The 16,126-nt window shown below is 40.6% G+C and overlaps 1 protein-coding gene across 1 annotated transcript in view; it reads right to left on the reverse strand.

The window, feature by feature from the left end:
• Nucleotides 1-655: 655 nt before the first annotated feature.
• The window catches only part of plekha7a (pleckstrin homology domain containing, family A member 7a), a 137,665-nt gene continuing 122,194 nt past the window's right edge, over nt 656-16,126 (reverse strand). The window contains 12 exon segments of the mRNA XM_071541982.1: nt 656-757; nt 2,623-2,768; nt 3,924-4,057; nt 4,854-5,027; nt 8,576-8,842; nt 9,481-9,572; nt 9,785-9,881; nt 11,075-11,269; nt 12,130-12,260; nt 14,303-14,305; nt 14,413-14,524; nt 15,345-15,446. Of these exon segments, the coding sequence (XP_071398083.1) occupies nt 735-757; nt 2,623-2,768; nt 3,924-4,057; nt 4,854-5,027; nt 8,576-8,842; nt 9,481-9,572; nt 9,785-9,881; nt 11,075-11,269; nt 12,130-12,260; nt 14,303-14,305; nt 14,413-14,524; nt 15,345-15,446 (1,476 nt within the window). The 3' untranslated portion in view covers nt 656-734.

Below are 16,126 nucleotides of genomic sequence, written 5' to 3' on the forward strand. Positions count from 1 at the left end.
ACGCTACAAAACAGGAAATCCATACAGGCGTGTAGCTTTCCTTTCAACTTTGGTGGGGGACACTGATGTATTATTTATGTTATTCCATCAAAAATCCAAATTTGGAAGAAACAGTCAGTACATAACTTTTTTTTATTTTAACATTTATTTTCTGTAATGATACCATTGTTGTTTCCTTGTGTTTGAATTATTATTTGTATTATTATTTGTATTAAGTGCAGTACATTTGAGTTGATTGACAGGACCATTAAATCATTGTGTGGCAGTGTTGAGCTACAAAAAGAAAATATACAAGTTAATAAGCATCTCTCTCAAAACATTATAATAAATACATGATTCATGTCAAAACATTTCATCTTTGTCTGAAAATATTGGCTTTCATTCCACTGTTCTTTTATTCACTCATGAAAATACATACCGAACTGTGAAATACAGGTAGGTAATTGCAGGTAAAAGCGATTCACTCGTGTTATAAATTATCATTATTAATTGTGCCATAAGTGCAGAAGCAGGAAAACTTGATTCAATTTCAAAACTATGAATTACACACTTTTTTTTTTTTTTTTTTTTATAAATGTGTATCTTGTTCTCACTCTGATAAAAAAAAAAAGCATCTGTTACAAGTAAATCATTCAGTTGCTAATTGCTCAAAAATGATTAGTTCATTTCCATTTCCATCACACTGAATCTTTTTCCCACATCAGGAGGGTCGTCATGGTGGTCGTTCCTGTGGGTCAGTGCTCAGCAGCAGCTTTGGCTGAAAAGAGAAGAAAACACATTCATGACAAGGAAAAGTCTGATGTCAATATTTAGTCTTGCAGTCAGTGAATCATACGTGCCAACACATCTTGATTTTGTGGGTGTGTATCTGATTTTAACAGGATTTCCATCTTTTTTTAATAAGCTTCAACAGGACAAATATGATATCTGGGGGAGACCTGCTGGGTCAATTAGTATTTACATAGCATTTTAGGTTTGTTTTAGACAACTTAGGTGCCAGGTAGGGGGGGTTGTCACATAGGACAATATATTGAGTGCAAGAAAGTTTAGACAATCACAGGAGAGGAAAAGTCAATTTAGCATACTTACAACTTTCTCAACACTGTCAGTATTGTGGTAAGTGCAAAATGTGCTAAACATCACCTATTTGGTTCTACTGACAGGTTATACTATTTGACCCAGGTCATGATCTTCAGTGATAAAATATTCCTCAGTAACATAACTGCACAAACCACTGTGCATGTATAGTATACTAAACCAATTATTAACTGTCATCGTTTCCTCCCATCAAGTGCTCTTTTACATAGCAAGACACATGACTTGCACCAAAAGACCATTTGCACACGGAAGGCCACCACACTTCTCCAAAGCAGCCGTCTCATCACACAGACCACAACAGCAGCACAGAAGAGACCTGAAGCTCTGGCGAGAATACCACCCAAACCAGGGAACCAGGACTGTGCACAGATCTTTTGGGGGGCTCGATACAAAATGGTATTCCCATGCCTCAAACTGTTAAGCGCAGTACGGAAGAGGATTAGGGCCACATGTGAAATGTGATTTGAGTTCTGTGATTAATCTCAGAATTCTGAGTTTAAAGTCAGAGAATAAGGTCAGAATTCTGAGAATAAAGTCAGAACCTTAGAATTTTGAGTTTAAAGTCAGAATTCTGAGAATAAAGTCCGAGCTCAGAATTCTGACTTAAATCTCAGAATTCTCACTTTCATCTCAGAATTCTGAGATTAAACTCAGAACTCAAATACATTTTTACGTGGCCCTAATCCTCTTCCATAAAGGAGAGTGAAGGTGTGTTTTGTTTTGTTTTTATGTTTTGTTTTTTTAAGTAAGGTATCCCCACCTGTTTTTTTTTCCCCACAGATTATCTTTCCTGTTCTAAATTCAGATGATGATGAATAGGAGGCTCAGATGGAATAATCAAAATCAAACAAATAGTGGAAAATACTGAATAGTAGAAAATACTACGGTGCGTAGGTAACCCTCAAGGTAATTAAGAAACTCAGAGCACACAAAACAACAACACATTAGGCCTACTACTAAAATGGGTTGTATTCAGGCTGTACAAAAAGCTATTTTGTCAGGATGAGTGCTTATCCATCGGCAGAGAATTTTTATAGGAAAAAGTACGAGTGAACACATGGTGTGACAGAGGTGGTTTGAGTCCCAATCAAGCCCGATCTGTGCACGTTCCTGCCCAAACCCAACCAGCACATACTGTAGACATATACAATGTAAATCCACACACACCACCCAGAGGGGAGATGGCAGGTACCTGGACCAGACATGTTCACCAACTCTCCAGCCACTCACTCCCTGCACACCAGGGACAATGACAAATCATGGGTTACCAGTGTGAGGTAGCAATCTTAGATGTCTCCTGCTGAATCTTCACCTCTTCTGTTCCATGTATGTTGTCACACAGTGCCATGTGAATTATTGGTAAAACAACAATGTACTGTGCCTGTTGGTTTATTACAACAGTACCTTAGAGGTTTCCTACATTTCAATGCAGGGGCTGCAAACATATCAAGTAGGAAAATGGCATTCATTGTTTGACATTCATTGTGTTTGTGTGTGTGTGTGTGTGTGTGTGTGAACACTAACCTGCGACCAGTTTGCTCTTGCGCGATGCTTCTGAAGCCAGGACATGGGAGACACTCATGATCTTCTCCTGCTGCTGCAGAGCTGAGTCCAGTTCACTGAAGTCCAGCCCAGAGTTGAGCCCCGACGACGGCTGTATGTTCTGAACACTGACATAAGGACACACACACACACACACACGTATTAATATAAACCAGTGAGTTATTGAATGGCATTATAGACCAGTCTTAAACAAACAAGGAGAAACAAACAAACCATCAGGTAGTCATGGCTTACAGACCAGTAATTTGGTACATTCCTGATACAAAACAGCCAAGCTTTGAGGTAGCCACAACCAATGTCCTTTAACACCAATCTATTAGTACAGGGGCCAATAGGGCCTTAAACATTGATTTCCCTAATTTTCACACAGGGAAGAATGAACTTTATAAACACGGTAGCTATTTTGAACTCAAACTTGGGGTGGGAAACTGTATTCTGAAGAGCAAGTACAGCCCAGCTATCCTGTTGTGTACCAAGAAGCAAAAATCATACAAACTTCGGGGAAACTGACAAACATTTATCAATTCACAGATGGGCCATTGAAACAAATGGATCTCAAGAAACCGGAGGATACTCTAGGTATTTTAAGGTAGGCTATAGCTAGCTGAATCTAGCCTCAGTAGCTAACTAGCAGCTAACTAGCTAGTAAGGTAGGTAATTTCCCTGCTAAATTCATGCAGTCGTCGTAGTTGTTCCTGAGATTGCAAGTAATTTGATATCTGCAGTCCATGTGTTGAAGTAACACTGTTCCAGTCTTCTGGGTAGAGTTCCCCACCTCAAGTGTTCAAAATAGCTGCTGTGGGGATAGGGCTAGGTGATAATTCAATATTATCGTTTATCGTCTTTCATATTGTGATGATATGAAGATATTTAGATATCGTGACACACATTTCTGCTGTCTAAATTGATAATGACAAGCAAATTTTACTTAAAAACTCTCATAAAATGAGGTATGGTAGGAATATTATTTGAATATTAGATGAACATTAATTTGATTATTTAACGTGATTTTGCATACATGAACCATATTGTGATATATATTGATATCGAGAAAAATCCTTATGATTATCATGATATTGATTTCAACCATATCGTCCAGCCCTATGTGGGGATAAGGTCAAAAAAGTATCTATGTGTCTATCTAGGCCTATGAGCTGAAGCATCAAATCCAGGCACTGTTTGACTCCAAACATCTGCCCCTGGCCTACCAACATGGCCATGTGGTGAGGTAATCTCCAGTGTCTGTGTTTGGGTGTGTCTACCTGGATTTGGCCAGGAGGTTTTTGATGCGCTCGGCCCGGCGGGAGCGCTCCTCCACCTCCTCTGGGCTCAGAGGCTCTTCAGGGTCAGACTCCACGTAACGCTCTGGGATGGGAACCTTCCGGGGTTTGGACAGCTGCAAGGATCACACAGACATGACTGACCGTCAACGGTTTTCCATGCATTTATTATACAACAGGTTTCAGTTTCGGCCAAGCAATCTGATTGGTCACAGACATGTTCCAGCCATGCAGTACTTCCCATAATGCATGGATTGAACAATCTAAACTTTCCGTTCGTGTTCATGAAAATCATGCCTGGAGTGTGGATTCTTTTATACCACAACAGCGGTGTGATAAACATGGAGGCTCACTGACTGATTTGTAAAGTGCTGAGTGTACTGCAAGTCGGACCTTAAAAAGGTAGCTGAATGACAAAGGCAATGCAAGCCAATGTCAAAAGTCTGACATACACTCAAAATGTAACAGCATCTTCCTATTATTGAGTTGCAGGCCCATTTGTACAGTCTATGTGTCAGTTTGTCAGTCTTCAGTCTGTCTCTTCCCTTTCATCACCATTTCCCCATTCACCATTTGTACAGTGTGTACTACATGATATCATAATGCCCTCCCTTCTTCACATCCTTTGAGTAATCACTTGATCTGACAGGATAGGACTGGAACAGTGCAGAGAAGAGCACACACTTACACCTATCCCTGTTATGTGAAATCAGTGATAATATCCAAGAATAAGTGAGAGAAAGATTATAACACACCAGATGGGCCAGAGCAGTGGAGCTGACAGAGGTTCAGCATCTTGTATCTTTCGAACCTGTGACTTCCCCATTACAGGATGGTCTCCCAAACCACCAGGTCTCCCTGCCACCTTTATTTTGCACGACTGAGACAGAGACCACGCGGATAAGTAGCTACCTCTCGGCTGATATCCAGGTCGTAGTCCAGAGGCTCCAGATCCACCTCTCTGATCCGTGTGGCCGTCACCGTCACCCACTCATCTGACTGGATCCTCCCCCTCTCTTTCACCTGGGACCGCCCTTCATCGCTCTGGCCCTCTGCCCCGAGTCGCTCCTCCTGGAAATCAAATACCTGGGAAAGAGTTGGGGGGTGGGGTGGGGGGCAGGGATCAGGATTACACAGCTAGCCAGATGACTGTGAAAAAAGATCTGGCTATATCAAAGTTTTGGACTTTTGGTCTTTAAAACTAAAAGTGACCAGTCAGCCATACTGCTAATCGCTAATTATGGACAAAATCCCTGTTGTTTTGTGATGTATTTTTAAAGGTGCTACGTGTAGTGTTTTAATATCAGTAATCGTTCCCACATGAATTAATTAATATAATCACGGTAAACAAATGATATCATCATCAAGAGGATTGGCAGACTCTACCGGCCTCTACACTGCATTTTACTTTATGAGCCACCGGGTTGGATTTCATGGAAAATCTGCAGGGTTGCTATACGGCACAAAACAGGAAGAGGGCGCTGTTCTTCCAGAGCAAACGGAGCTAAAGATTTCAGAGTTTCTGGCAACAGCAGATGGTGGAAGGAGTGAAAGGATGATGGACAAATCCCTTCCAACATGTCTATCCTCTTCAATAAAGCCAAAGAGAAAACAAATGCACACGGAGCAAGGTGGGGAGGGGGAGGGGGGCAAGCAGCAACATCTTCTGTGTGACAATGGGGTTTATGGGAAATGTAGTCTTAATTTTGAGAAACACTAGCACTAACAATACCACAGGCTACCAATCGTCTCAACCATGGTCTCATTTGTTTACAGTAATTATACCAAGGTGTCAATTAATTTGACAATAGCCTACTGTATATATTGATGTTTAATAATGCAACACATAGCATTATTAAACATCTTAAGTTCTCTGGTTAAATGTGTACTGCCACTTTCTGCAATACTCGCCTGCAGTGAGTCTTGCCTCAGTTAGAGGGAGACAAACACCAAAATAAATGGGAGACAATTCTGAATTTAACTTTTCTTTGCAATGCGGAACCAGGAATAATTAGAGCAAGGAGTCCGTCCAGGGATTTGCAGGGATATAATGTTTAGTATCATTAACAGAGAAGGAACCCAGCCACCAGAGGCTATCATTATGATGATTAGTCAGTGTTTCTGGAAGCTGTAATTACATATCATCGCTCTCTCTCTCTCTATCTCTCGCTCACATACACACATACAAACACACTTGCATCCATAAAATTTGTATTTTTTGACTTTGTTGTCTGACAAGTACGTGTGTGTGTGTGTGTGTGTGGTGAGGGGTACTTGTGAGTAATCATCCAAGGAGCATCAAAGCCATGCATTCATCCTTCCCACTCCAGTGCTTGTTCAGTACAGTAGCCTGCAGCAGGGTCTGATCTGTTGATGTATTCCCATGCTTTGAGAAACACCGCATCCCATGCCTTGTTGTGCTCAGGAGAATCAATCAATCACACACAAAAGAAAGAAAGACCATCATGCAAACATGTATTCAATAAACCCCCGCCAGATTAGGAAGAACACAGCCAGAGGAGGTTCAGAAGCAAGAAACTCTCTTTATTGTCGAGTGCAAATCTCTACATGATAGAAAAGAAAAAAGGAAAGGAGTTGTGCGTTGCTTCTCAATTACACAGAATTAGGTGGTGATTAGCAGTTCACTTCTCTAAGTTCTCAACTACTATAATTCTAACCTTCAATTGAGCGATCTCCTTTAACTATTTTTTTCTCACTGATCTGATATAGTTATGGAGGGGTAAAAGCAATATGGCGGAAAAGCATTCCGGATTAACACTTGAGGGAAAAACAAGGAGTGGACAGACGTGCCATGGAGAGCCAGGACTGGGGTATGACACACACATTATGAATTTTCAATAATATGATCAATCTGTTTCACACAAAGTAGGTAAATATGCCACTGTACATACACCATACTCTCCAGTTCTGGGCTCCCCCCGGTGATGTCCCAGGACAACATCGTCCGCTCCTTGTTTCTACTTTTCTAATATTGCATTTCAGCCCAGTTGCTTGAACCTGTCCTGCATGTTTATGATGCGTAAAACAGCATATACAGTATAGGCCACTTTAAAAGTACTCAGATATGAGTACACCTTTCTCTCTCCAACTTTAACTGTGGCAGTGTAATTATCAACCACAGTCAAACTATAAAAATAACCTTGTAGTGGATACAAGAAAAGGCTGTAATAATGTGGATGGTAATTCAAATATAAAATGGTGTAAACATGTTATATGCTGATGTAACTGCGGAGTGTAGAAAATAAAATATACTCTGGCCATTATGGCTATAAGAGGCAGAAATCAGGTAGTAGCAGATGATGAACTAGGTATTGCTCACTGTTACAGGATTTATGGGAAATGTAGTCTGATTACAGATAGATCTCACAGCAATCTGGTTAAGAGTGAGTGTTAGTCTGTAGTCACAATTAATACCAATCTGGTAATTATGTCATGTTATCTTAAAGGAAGACTTGGACATTTTGAATTCCTACTACCAATTACACTGGGGGGGACATTTTTTAATTTTTCCCTCAGTTTCCCTAAAATGGCTTGTTAGCATTATTAGCATTCTTAATTGAAACCAAGGGGCACAGCTAGCTGCAAGCTAGAGTCTACTTCTTCAAAATGTCGAAGTATCCCTTTAAGGATAAAACCAGCAAGGTCCCCACACCTTCCTGACTTCATTGTGCTATTACACAGAAAAGCAACCTTAAAGCTAGCTCTTGCAACATTGGTATGATTCTGCAGTGGAGACGCATGCTGTAAACAAACTGTGATTGACAAAAACGTTGATTCAGGAGGTGAATTTGTTACAAAGGCAAAGGGATTAAGGGATCATCAGCAAAACAAGGCACTTGGATTTCATCTGAAGAAAAGAAAGCGGGGAGGTGTGATCATGATTTGTGCCACTAGCGTTGCCCACTTTCTTCATATCTTTAATTCAACCTGAAAACGTCATTTTTCTTTACCCAACATTTCCCCCCAGTCCTCTATATTCTCTATATACCAAATCTCTACAAAATATAACTGTACAACTGTATACTGAAAATATCCCTCAGTAAATAAATAAAAGTGTACATGTACAAGGTGTGTAAATGTACAGAAATGGGCTGTTCTCTCTACTTTCTGGTGATAAAAACAGAGAGAAAGGAAGGCAGAGTGATGCCTTCCATTCCCTCCTTTTCTCAATGGATTTACATTCAGAATTGTGTCAGTGAGGTCCCACCAGGGGGCAGTGGTACGAAGGTTCACTTTGACCCCTGAACCTTTAAAAAAAATAATAAACAGGGAGCAACTTTAATATAGAACCTCCTTGGGAGCGACTGTCCCAGTTCCTTTCTCTCCCCTACTCTTCAAAGTAGTCCCTGTGCCCACACTGTCTCCCATTGTTCTTTGCAAGCCCAGCCTAAAGCATCAGCCAAGCTAGCTAGCCAGCCAAAGCCAGTCCCGCCCTTTAGCTTGTTAGTGCTTGCGTCAACAACCAGTGGTTACACAAAGGGAGAGAGCGCTAGCGTGTTAGCATCCCCGCTACGTTATTATGTGGTTGGTGGCGGGAGGGTGTTGTAGCAGCAGTGGTGGTGGTGGTGGTCCCTGTGTCTGCTGCTGCTGCGCGGGGGCGGGGGGTAACGTACGGAGGCCGGCGGGTCGGAGGTGGAGGAGGGCAGCCTGGAGGAGGAGGAGGAGCGCTGGGTGGTGACGCTGGAGGTGGAGAGGCCGGTGCTGGAGCGCTCGCCCTGGCTGAGGTTCCTCTTGCGCTCGCGGACCAGCGCCCTCTGGTGGCGCTTCATGCGCTCCAGCTGCTCCTCGGCGCTCATCCGGCCTCGAGGCTGGCTGGCCGGGACCTGCTGCTGCGCCTCGGTGGGCGAGGACAGGCGCTCCAAGGCACTCTTGGGTCTCTCCTGGTGACAGAGGGAAGAGGGAGGGGTGCAGGGAGGATTGGAAGAGAGATGGGAGAGATAGGGAGTATAGAAGAGATGGAGTGAGAATGGAAAGAAAGAGGAAGATATAGCTTGTGAGGAGATGAAAAGGGGGTTTGAGAGTAAAAGAGAGAAAGGAGGTTGAGAGCGATGGAGGTATATGAAGAATGAAATAGGGTGGGGGGAAAAAGAGGCGTAAACAAAATAATAAAGGGACAGAAAAAGGGAAAAGGTAGGAAACTGAATCTGAATGGGTGGTTTGTACACATTATACAGTTCCATGATTTATATGGCCAGTATTTGCCAGTGATCTATGTTCAAATGTTATATTTTGCTGAATATTGGATTTGAATGTCTTAGGTATTGTGTTGGCTAACAAGAAATATCACTTGAGACTTTGGGAGGTTGGTCATTTGGGTTGTAATTCCTTAAAAAGGTTTCAAGATAGTTAAGCTTTACACTGTAAAACTTAAACCTGATATTTGACCTAAGATTAAAACAACTTTTCTGTTATATTTACATAACATTTCCAATATAACAGACCTATAAAATACACTTTCAAATGCCCTGAGGTTTCCAGATATATCTGCAGCTATGCCAGCCGTGTTGTGGTGACTCACCCTGGCTGTGGGGCACCCAGGGCCTCTCCTCAGGGTGACGTAGGATGAGATGGAGTTGGACTGGTTCAGTCGAGACGAGGAGCCCAAAAGACCTGGCCGGATGACACGGGAACATGGATCAGCGCAATCTGGTTTAGTTTCGTTTTTAGTTTTCATTTTACTTGCACAGTGAGAAAAACATAGACGCAAAGTGATGAAGACACAGTGATAAAAATACAGTTATGGTTATATGGTTATTTACGGCTACACACTGACAGGATATGGTCAAATATAGAGTGTATTGCGCATGTTGCTGTTCAGATACCTTTGCTCGGGAAACACTGGTAGTCGACTTCGGTCCCGGTGCTGTGGCGGCTCATCCCCGGCAGCTCCGGTTCACTCAAGTACGACCGCAGCTCAACCTGAATCCAGCAAGGGTGAGGTTAGACAGAAGGCTGGACTGGACTGATATTTAGCTGCTGAAAATGGTTGGACTGGGTGCTCTTTGGCTGAATTAGGTCTTGTATAGAAAGATGAATCCAAGGCTCTCCAAAGTTAGTTTAGAGAGGCTTTTGTTCTCGTTTTCACTTTCTGGTACGATAAGCTTCCAGTTAAGATAATGTGTCTGTTTTTTGTTTTTTTTTACCCATTTTGCAGTGTGTTTAATTTATCTTTTGTCTCACAGTCAAATCATAACTCTGGTGCGATATGATATAATGGAATATGATAATACTATACTACATGATTTCTCAGAATTGTTTTTTGCACCATGATGCTAGAAACACGACATTTTATACAGACATTACTTTATTACACATACAGTGCACTTTTCTACATATGCACATGGAATCAGTTCAAATATTGCCTTCACTCATTGCAAAACTGATCACATCTACTCTTTTAGCCTGCAGCACAAGGCCCTGCCACTGTGTCCTTCCCATATGAGCTACTGTTGTCATGTGAAAACTAAGGCTGGGTATTGGCCAGGACCTCACGATACGATACGTATCACGATACATGGGTCACGATACGATTGTATCATGATACATTGTGATACGATACATATTGTGATACATTGCAATACACATAATTTACTGAAAATTTAAAAATAGAGCTGAAAATACAACTTGCTGTGTACCACCTGGGTAGTCTAATATGTACATCACATTATATTGATAACTCAGCAGACAAATTGAGTCAAAACTATTTAATTCAAAGGGATTTGAGGGAAATTTAAGGACATTTTAAATCCATTTAAAACGGAAAAAAAAAAAAAAATTAATGTATCGATACGAGGGGCTGGAAAATCGATACAGTATTATGGAAAAAAATATTGCAATACTCAGCTGTATACATTTTTTTGCACAGCCCTAGTGAAAACCTCATATGTCCAAAATGTCATTTTCCAGAATTAAGTAAAACAGCCTTGTTTTTACATCAGCTAGACTACCATACATTTTTCTCTTTATCCATTGGGGTTTAAAAGGTTTTCATAAGCCCAAGGGCTGTGGACCTTTCTGAAGCCATAGATGACTGTGTAATCCTTCAGTTGAAGTAAAAACACTAAAATCCCCAAAATTGGAGTTGGAAGGTTTTCACCCGTAGCGTAGCGTACCTTACAGTCTCCATTGACGACGTACTGCCCGCTCTCCCTGTCCCTCTTCCTCTCGTCCGACTGGCGCTTCAGCCCTCGCACCGACATGTGGCGGATGACCGAGGCCTCTTTGGGGAGGGGCGGCACCACGGGGGGCGTCTCCTCGTAGTCGTAGAGACGGGGCAGTGGTGGCCGGGGCGGGGCGCTGTCCTCAGCCTGTACAGGTACCATGACGAGAAAAATAAGTCAGCATTTCAGAAATTAGAAGTGAGGAAGTATAACTGATCTCCCTTTTCTTTTTGGATAGAGCAAAATCCCTTATCTTATCTTTTCCATACACTTTGCAGGAGAAATGAGAGTAACAGTGTACAAATTAAAGACATGTATGTATCTATGGTACTGACAATACAAATGGCAATACAAACAATGACTCAAATGACTCGCTCAAATGACTTGCTTATGCTTAAGGTCCCCCAAGCACTGTCTAAATTTGGACAATCAGCCTTTTATTTTAGTGCTCCAAATTCCTGGAATGATCTTCAACACACACTAAAAACCAATACTCTACTAACCTATGGACAATTTAAAACCATGATCACAAACCTCCCTGCCTCAATGTGTAACTGTTTTAATTGATTTTCTTTATTGTCATCTATGTCTTGTCCTATTTATTTAATACTTTGAACTTGTTTGTAACTCGACATCATTGTAAATGAGGGCAACCTCAATGGTTATTCGAGTTTAAATAAAGGTTTGAAATGAAATGAAATGAAATGAAAAACAGTGAAAGCCATGTTCAAACCTCATTATCTAAAGCCTATGTTTACATCCTCTGTACATTCAGAGTGAAAGACAGTTGAGGTTTTGTACTTTCAGCTGATCATTTACACTCCAAGCGATTTGGATGAACTACACAAGCTTAGGTACGCTGGCTGTTCCAAAAAATTTGAAAACAGACTGATGTGGAACTGTCAAACGTGATCAGACTCACTGGGGCAGAAATTCCGAAACTTAATTTGATGTTAAGTAATGTTTATGTTGCTGCAGGTTTTTACGGGCCGGAGGGTGACACTCACCCACTTTGGCACGGTGCTGTGAGGCAGGGTATGGGAGGCGAGGCTGGGGTTGGAGCTGCGAGGAGGAGGCTGGACCTCCGCGCTGTGGGAAGGCACTGCCGGGTCCGACACCGAAGGCACTAGTTTCCTCTCTGGTGGGGCGGAAGGAGAAAACAGCAAGGATTAGCTTTGATATGTACAGGGGTTTGATTTGGCTTTACCAGCAGGAGTGGGAGAAATTATTGACTGTGTTTACACTTCATCTGAGGTCACATTAACTGACAAGTCTGATGACAAAAAAATATGATATTGTTTACATCACTATTGGATGTTCAAAACCAGATACATAAGTGATCAGGTGCATGTGAGCTATGTAAAGAGATGAAGAGAGAGAGCAGGGAAACAGTAATGCAGACACAGATTTAAATAAATGCAGCCACACAAGATGTTTAATTGCCATTTTGAAGCCAAGAGTGGCTAAACATCGATGTAATCTCATCAAATCTAATCTGTAGAATCAGATCTCAAAACTAAGGTGGAGATGATAAGTGTAGCCATAGAGAATATATTGCCTGACAACATTTGCTGATGATAATACAATATGTGCAGAATACCAAACACATTTATCATGAGAGACTGTTCTGTAACATGCATAGTGCATGCACATGCATGGTATAATATACATATAGGTTAGTGGATAATATGGCACATACCATGACTCTTGGCATTGTGAGTTTGATTCCCGCTGATGAGTCATGACCTCTGTTGTATCTCATTGCCTCACTTTCCCACTTTTTCTTTTGCTATCAGCTATATAGTGTCCAATAAAGCAGAAATGCTACAAACATTGAAGCATTTAAATGGTTCTCGCCAATATGCATGAATAATACTACTATTACATTACACTAATACCAGGCTAAACTAGGCTAATGTGTCAGTGAATGTCCTCAGTTCTAAATTCTTACATCATTTACCTGTTATTTACATCTTGCAGTGAATAAGCTGCAATTTCTCGATTACCAATATTACAAGCAACAAATGGTGAAGTGTTTGCTCCTTAAGTGCGATATCACACTATTAGCTTGATAAATGGGAATACACTACTGACAAGATGACAAAACTTTATAACAGCTTTAAAGGAGAGAGATACATCATACACAGGTGATGGGATCTGTCTGGAAGATGGGTTAGTAGACAGTTCTTTATACACAACTGACAAAGACAGAAGAGGTCAGCTATACAGATAGAAAACCATTGAAAGGCGTTCTTCAGACAAGGCCAAGCCGCCTTTAGTGTTTACTGTCTCACTTCTTTACTGCTCTTGCAAATATTTCAATCCTTATCAGCCTATAAAACTGTGGGCAAAATAACTAAGCTAAGACGTCTAAGAGGAATTCTAAGATAAAGAATGGCTGGTAAAGAGAATGAATAAAAATAATTCAATTCTAAGATAAAGAATGACTAATTTTAGGATGCTTCTTGTACTCCCACAAAACAGTGCAAGGCAGTACAAGTTAAAACATTCCTTCCTAGAAGAAATGCTAAGACAAGAAATAAACCAAACAGCTGAGGAGAGCAGAATAGTTTTTTTTCTCTTTTTAAGAGTTCGAAAGAGTGAAAAATGTGTCACAAATCAAAGTAAAGCAACTTGATTCTCTGCATTTTTTCCTGCACATACAGCAGAAGAATGTTAGATCTGTCAACAGGGAAAGTATGGTTTATATCCCAATCATTTTTGTCTCATCACCCCAAAACTAATCATCTACATTTTTACTGTTAGGTAAAAGTAACAGATGGGACTAGCGCTCTGTGTGGTGGATGAAAACAGTGGCATGGGTGCTGTGGTGTTCCTACCAAGGTTATTATCATTGACGAAAACTAACGAAATAACGAAAACTAGGTGTGAAAAAACATTTTCGTTAACTGAAATAAAAATAAAAACGAGGCTTTACAAAAAAACGATGTGTGTTTACAAAACTAACTAAAATAAACTAAAATTATAGAGAAAATGTCTTTAGTTTTCGTCGTTGTCAATTTATTTCATACATAAGCCTAGTATTTTGAATTTTTGAATCTCGCCCCTGACAAATACCCCATATTACAAAAAAAGACTAAAACTAACACTGAAACTAATAAAAACTAAACTCAAACTAAGCATTTTCAAAAAACTAAGAACTAAACTAAACTAGCAAACCTGCTTTAAAAACGAATTAAAACTAAACTGAAATTGAAAACAAAAAGTCAAAACGAAATAAAAATAAAAACTAATGAAAAATGCAAAACTATAATAACCTTGGTTCCTACCTGGGTTCTGGACAGAGTCGATGGTGATCTTGTAGTTGGCTTTGCTGGAGCTCAGTCCGGCCATCACATCCTCGATCCTCCACAGCTCGCGCTTCATCTCTGCTTTTTCTTGCTGGAGTGTGACACCAAACACACATATTTGACCCAACTGAATACAAGCTGCTGGGTAGTCTGTGACAGCACGCACACACACACACACACACACACACACACACATCTCTTCCCTGTACTGCTTTATGTGTGTTAAGTGAACGATCACATGGTGTTCTCTCCTTCACCCTCATTTTGGAAGGATTCTCACTCTTCATTTGCAGCATACAGATTTCACTAGTTTGTTTGATAGGTCATAAAAATCTATCCAGTGATGCAAAGGGTCAGATGATCTATAATTAGTTAAAAACTGCCAAGAAATGCTAAGATAACTTGCAGTGACATAACCCTCAATCAAAAATTACATTTACACTTTAGGCATTTAGCTGACATTCTTGTCCAGACTGGCTTCACAGTAGAAGAAGCTTAAATTCCTGAATCAACAACATTATATGAAACCGATAGTAATGAGAGCGAGGGTCACTCCTGACTGTAGATGAAATCAAGTATTCACAGTGTAGCATTAGGGTTAGAGAGACTGTCCTGTTAGGAAAATAAGAGCAAAGGAGAGAGAATTTCTATGTATTTTTTGAAATATTTTTAAAGTGCATATTAGAACAAAGAAAGGAGGCAGATATGGGTAAGACAGTACGAATCCTTACTATTTTTCAAATTGCACGGCATTTCACTTTTTGTTTTGCCTGGTAGCTTTCAGGACCAATGGAATATGTATAAGAACTATTTGGAACCCAGCCTATGATAAAAGCTAGATGCTACAACTGAAAAACCAAAGCTGTGAGTGTGGAGGTGAACTCAGTCCAAGCTGCAGTACCAGCTCTCACCTGCGGGGTGGCGCTGTGGTTCATGTGTGCCTGCAGCGCTGTCCTCAGCTGCTCCACTGAGCTCTCCAGACTGCTGTACTCCTCCCAGGCTCGAGCCATCTCCTGCACACACACACACACACACACACACAAAATCTTTGGGTACACAGTTTGCAAGACAAATATACGGTAGAAAGAGTACAAGGCATCCTCATACAAAACATACTCTGTGTGCATGCATACACACCCCCAATCACATGTATATACACACACACACACCCACACTCATGCACTCACTCACAAGTAGAAAAAAACACATACACACAGAAAAATAAAGGTTTGAACTGGAACCAAAAATGGTTCATTGGAGTGATGCCATAGGAGAACCATTTCTGGTTCCACAAAGAACCTTTCAAGAATCTATATTATTGAAATGTATTATTGAATATTTATTATTATTTATTATAATTCATGTTTATTTTATTTTTTTCCCAAAGAACCATATATGGTTCATGAGTGAAAGAACTATATATGTTTTTTTGGGATAATAAAAGGTTCTTAATTCTTAGTTATTGGATGGTGGGTGATGGCATAAATGTAGAAAATAACCAAACCCTTCCATAGAATATATTGTGCAATTGCAAATGATAAACAAAAACACAATGCAGGTGTCTAAGCAAAGGAGAGCGGAAATGTTTTGTAAAAAAAAAAAACCTTGGTCTGAAAGGTTCTTTGTGGAACCAGAAATGGTTCTTCTATGGCATTACTCCAAAGAACCATTTTTGGCACCTTTATTTTTCTGT

Source organism: Centroberyx affinis, unplaced genomic scaffold (assembly GCF_046629955.1).
Source record: "Centroberyx affinis isolate AG114_WGS23_722 - 3 ecotype Tasmania unplaced genomic scaffold, CSIRO-AGI_Caff_v1 ptg003986l_1, whole genome shotgun sequence".
Classification (NCBI taxonomy): domain Eukaryota; kingdom Metazoa; phylum Chordata; class Actinopteri; order Beryciformes; family Berycidae; genus Centroberyx; species Centroberyx affinis.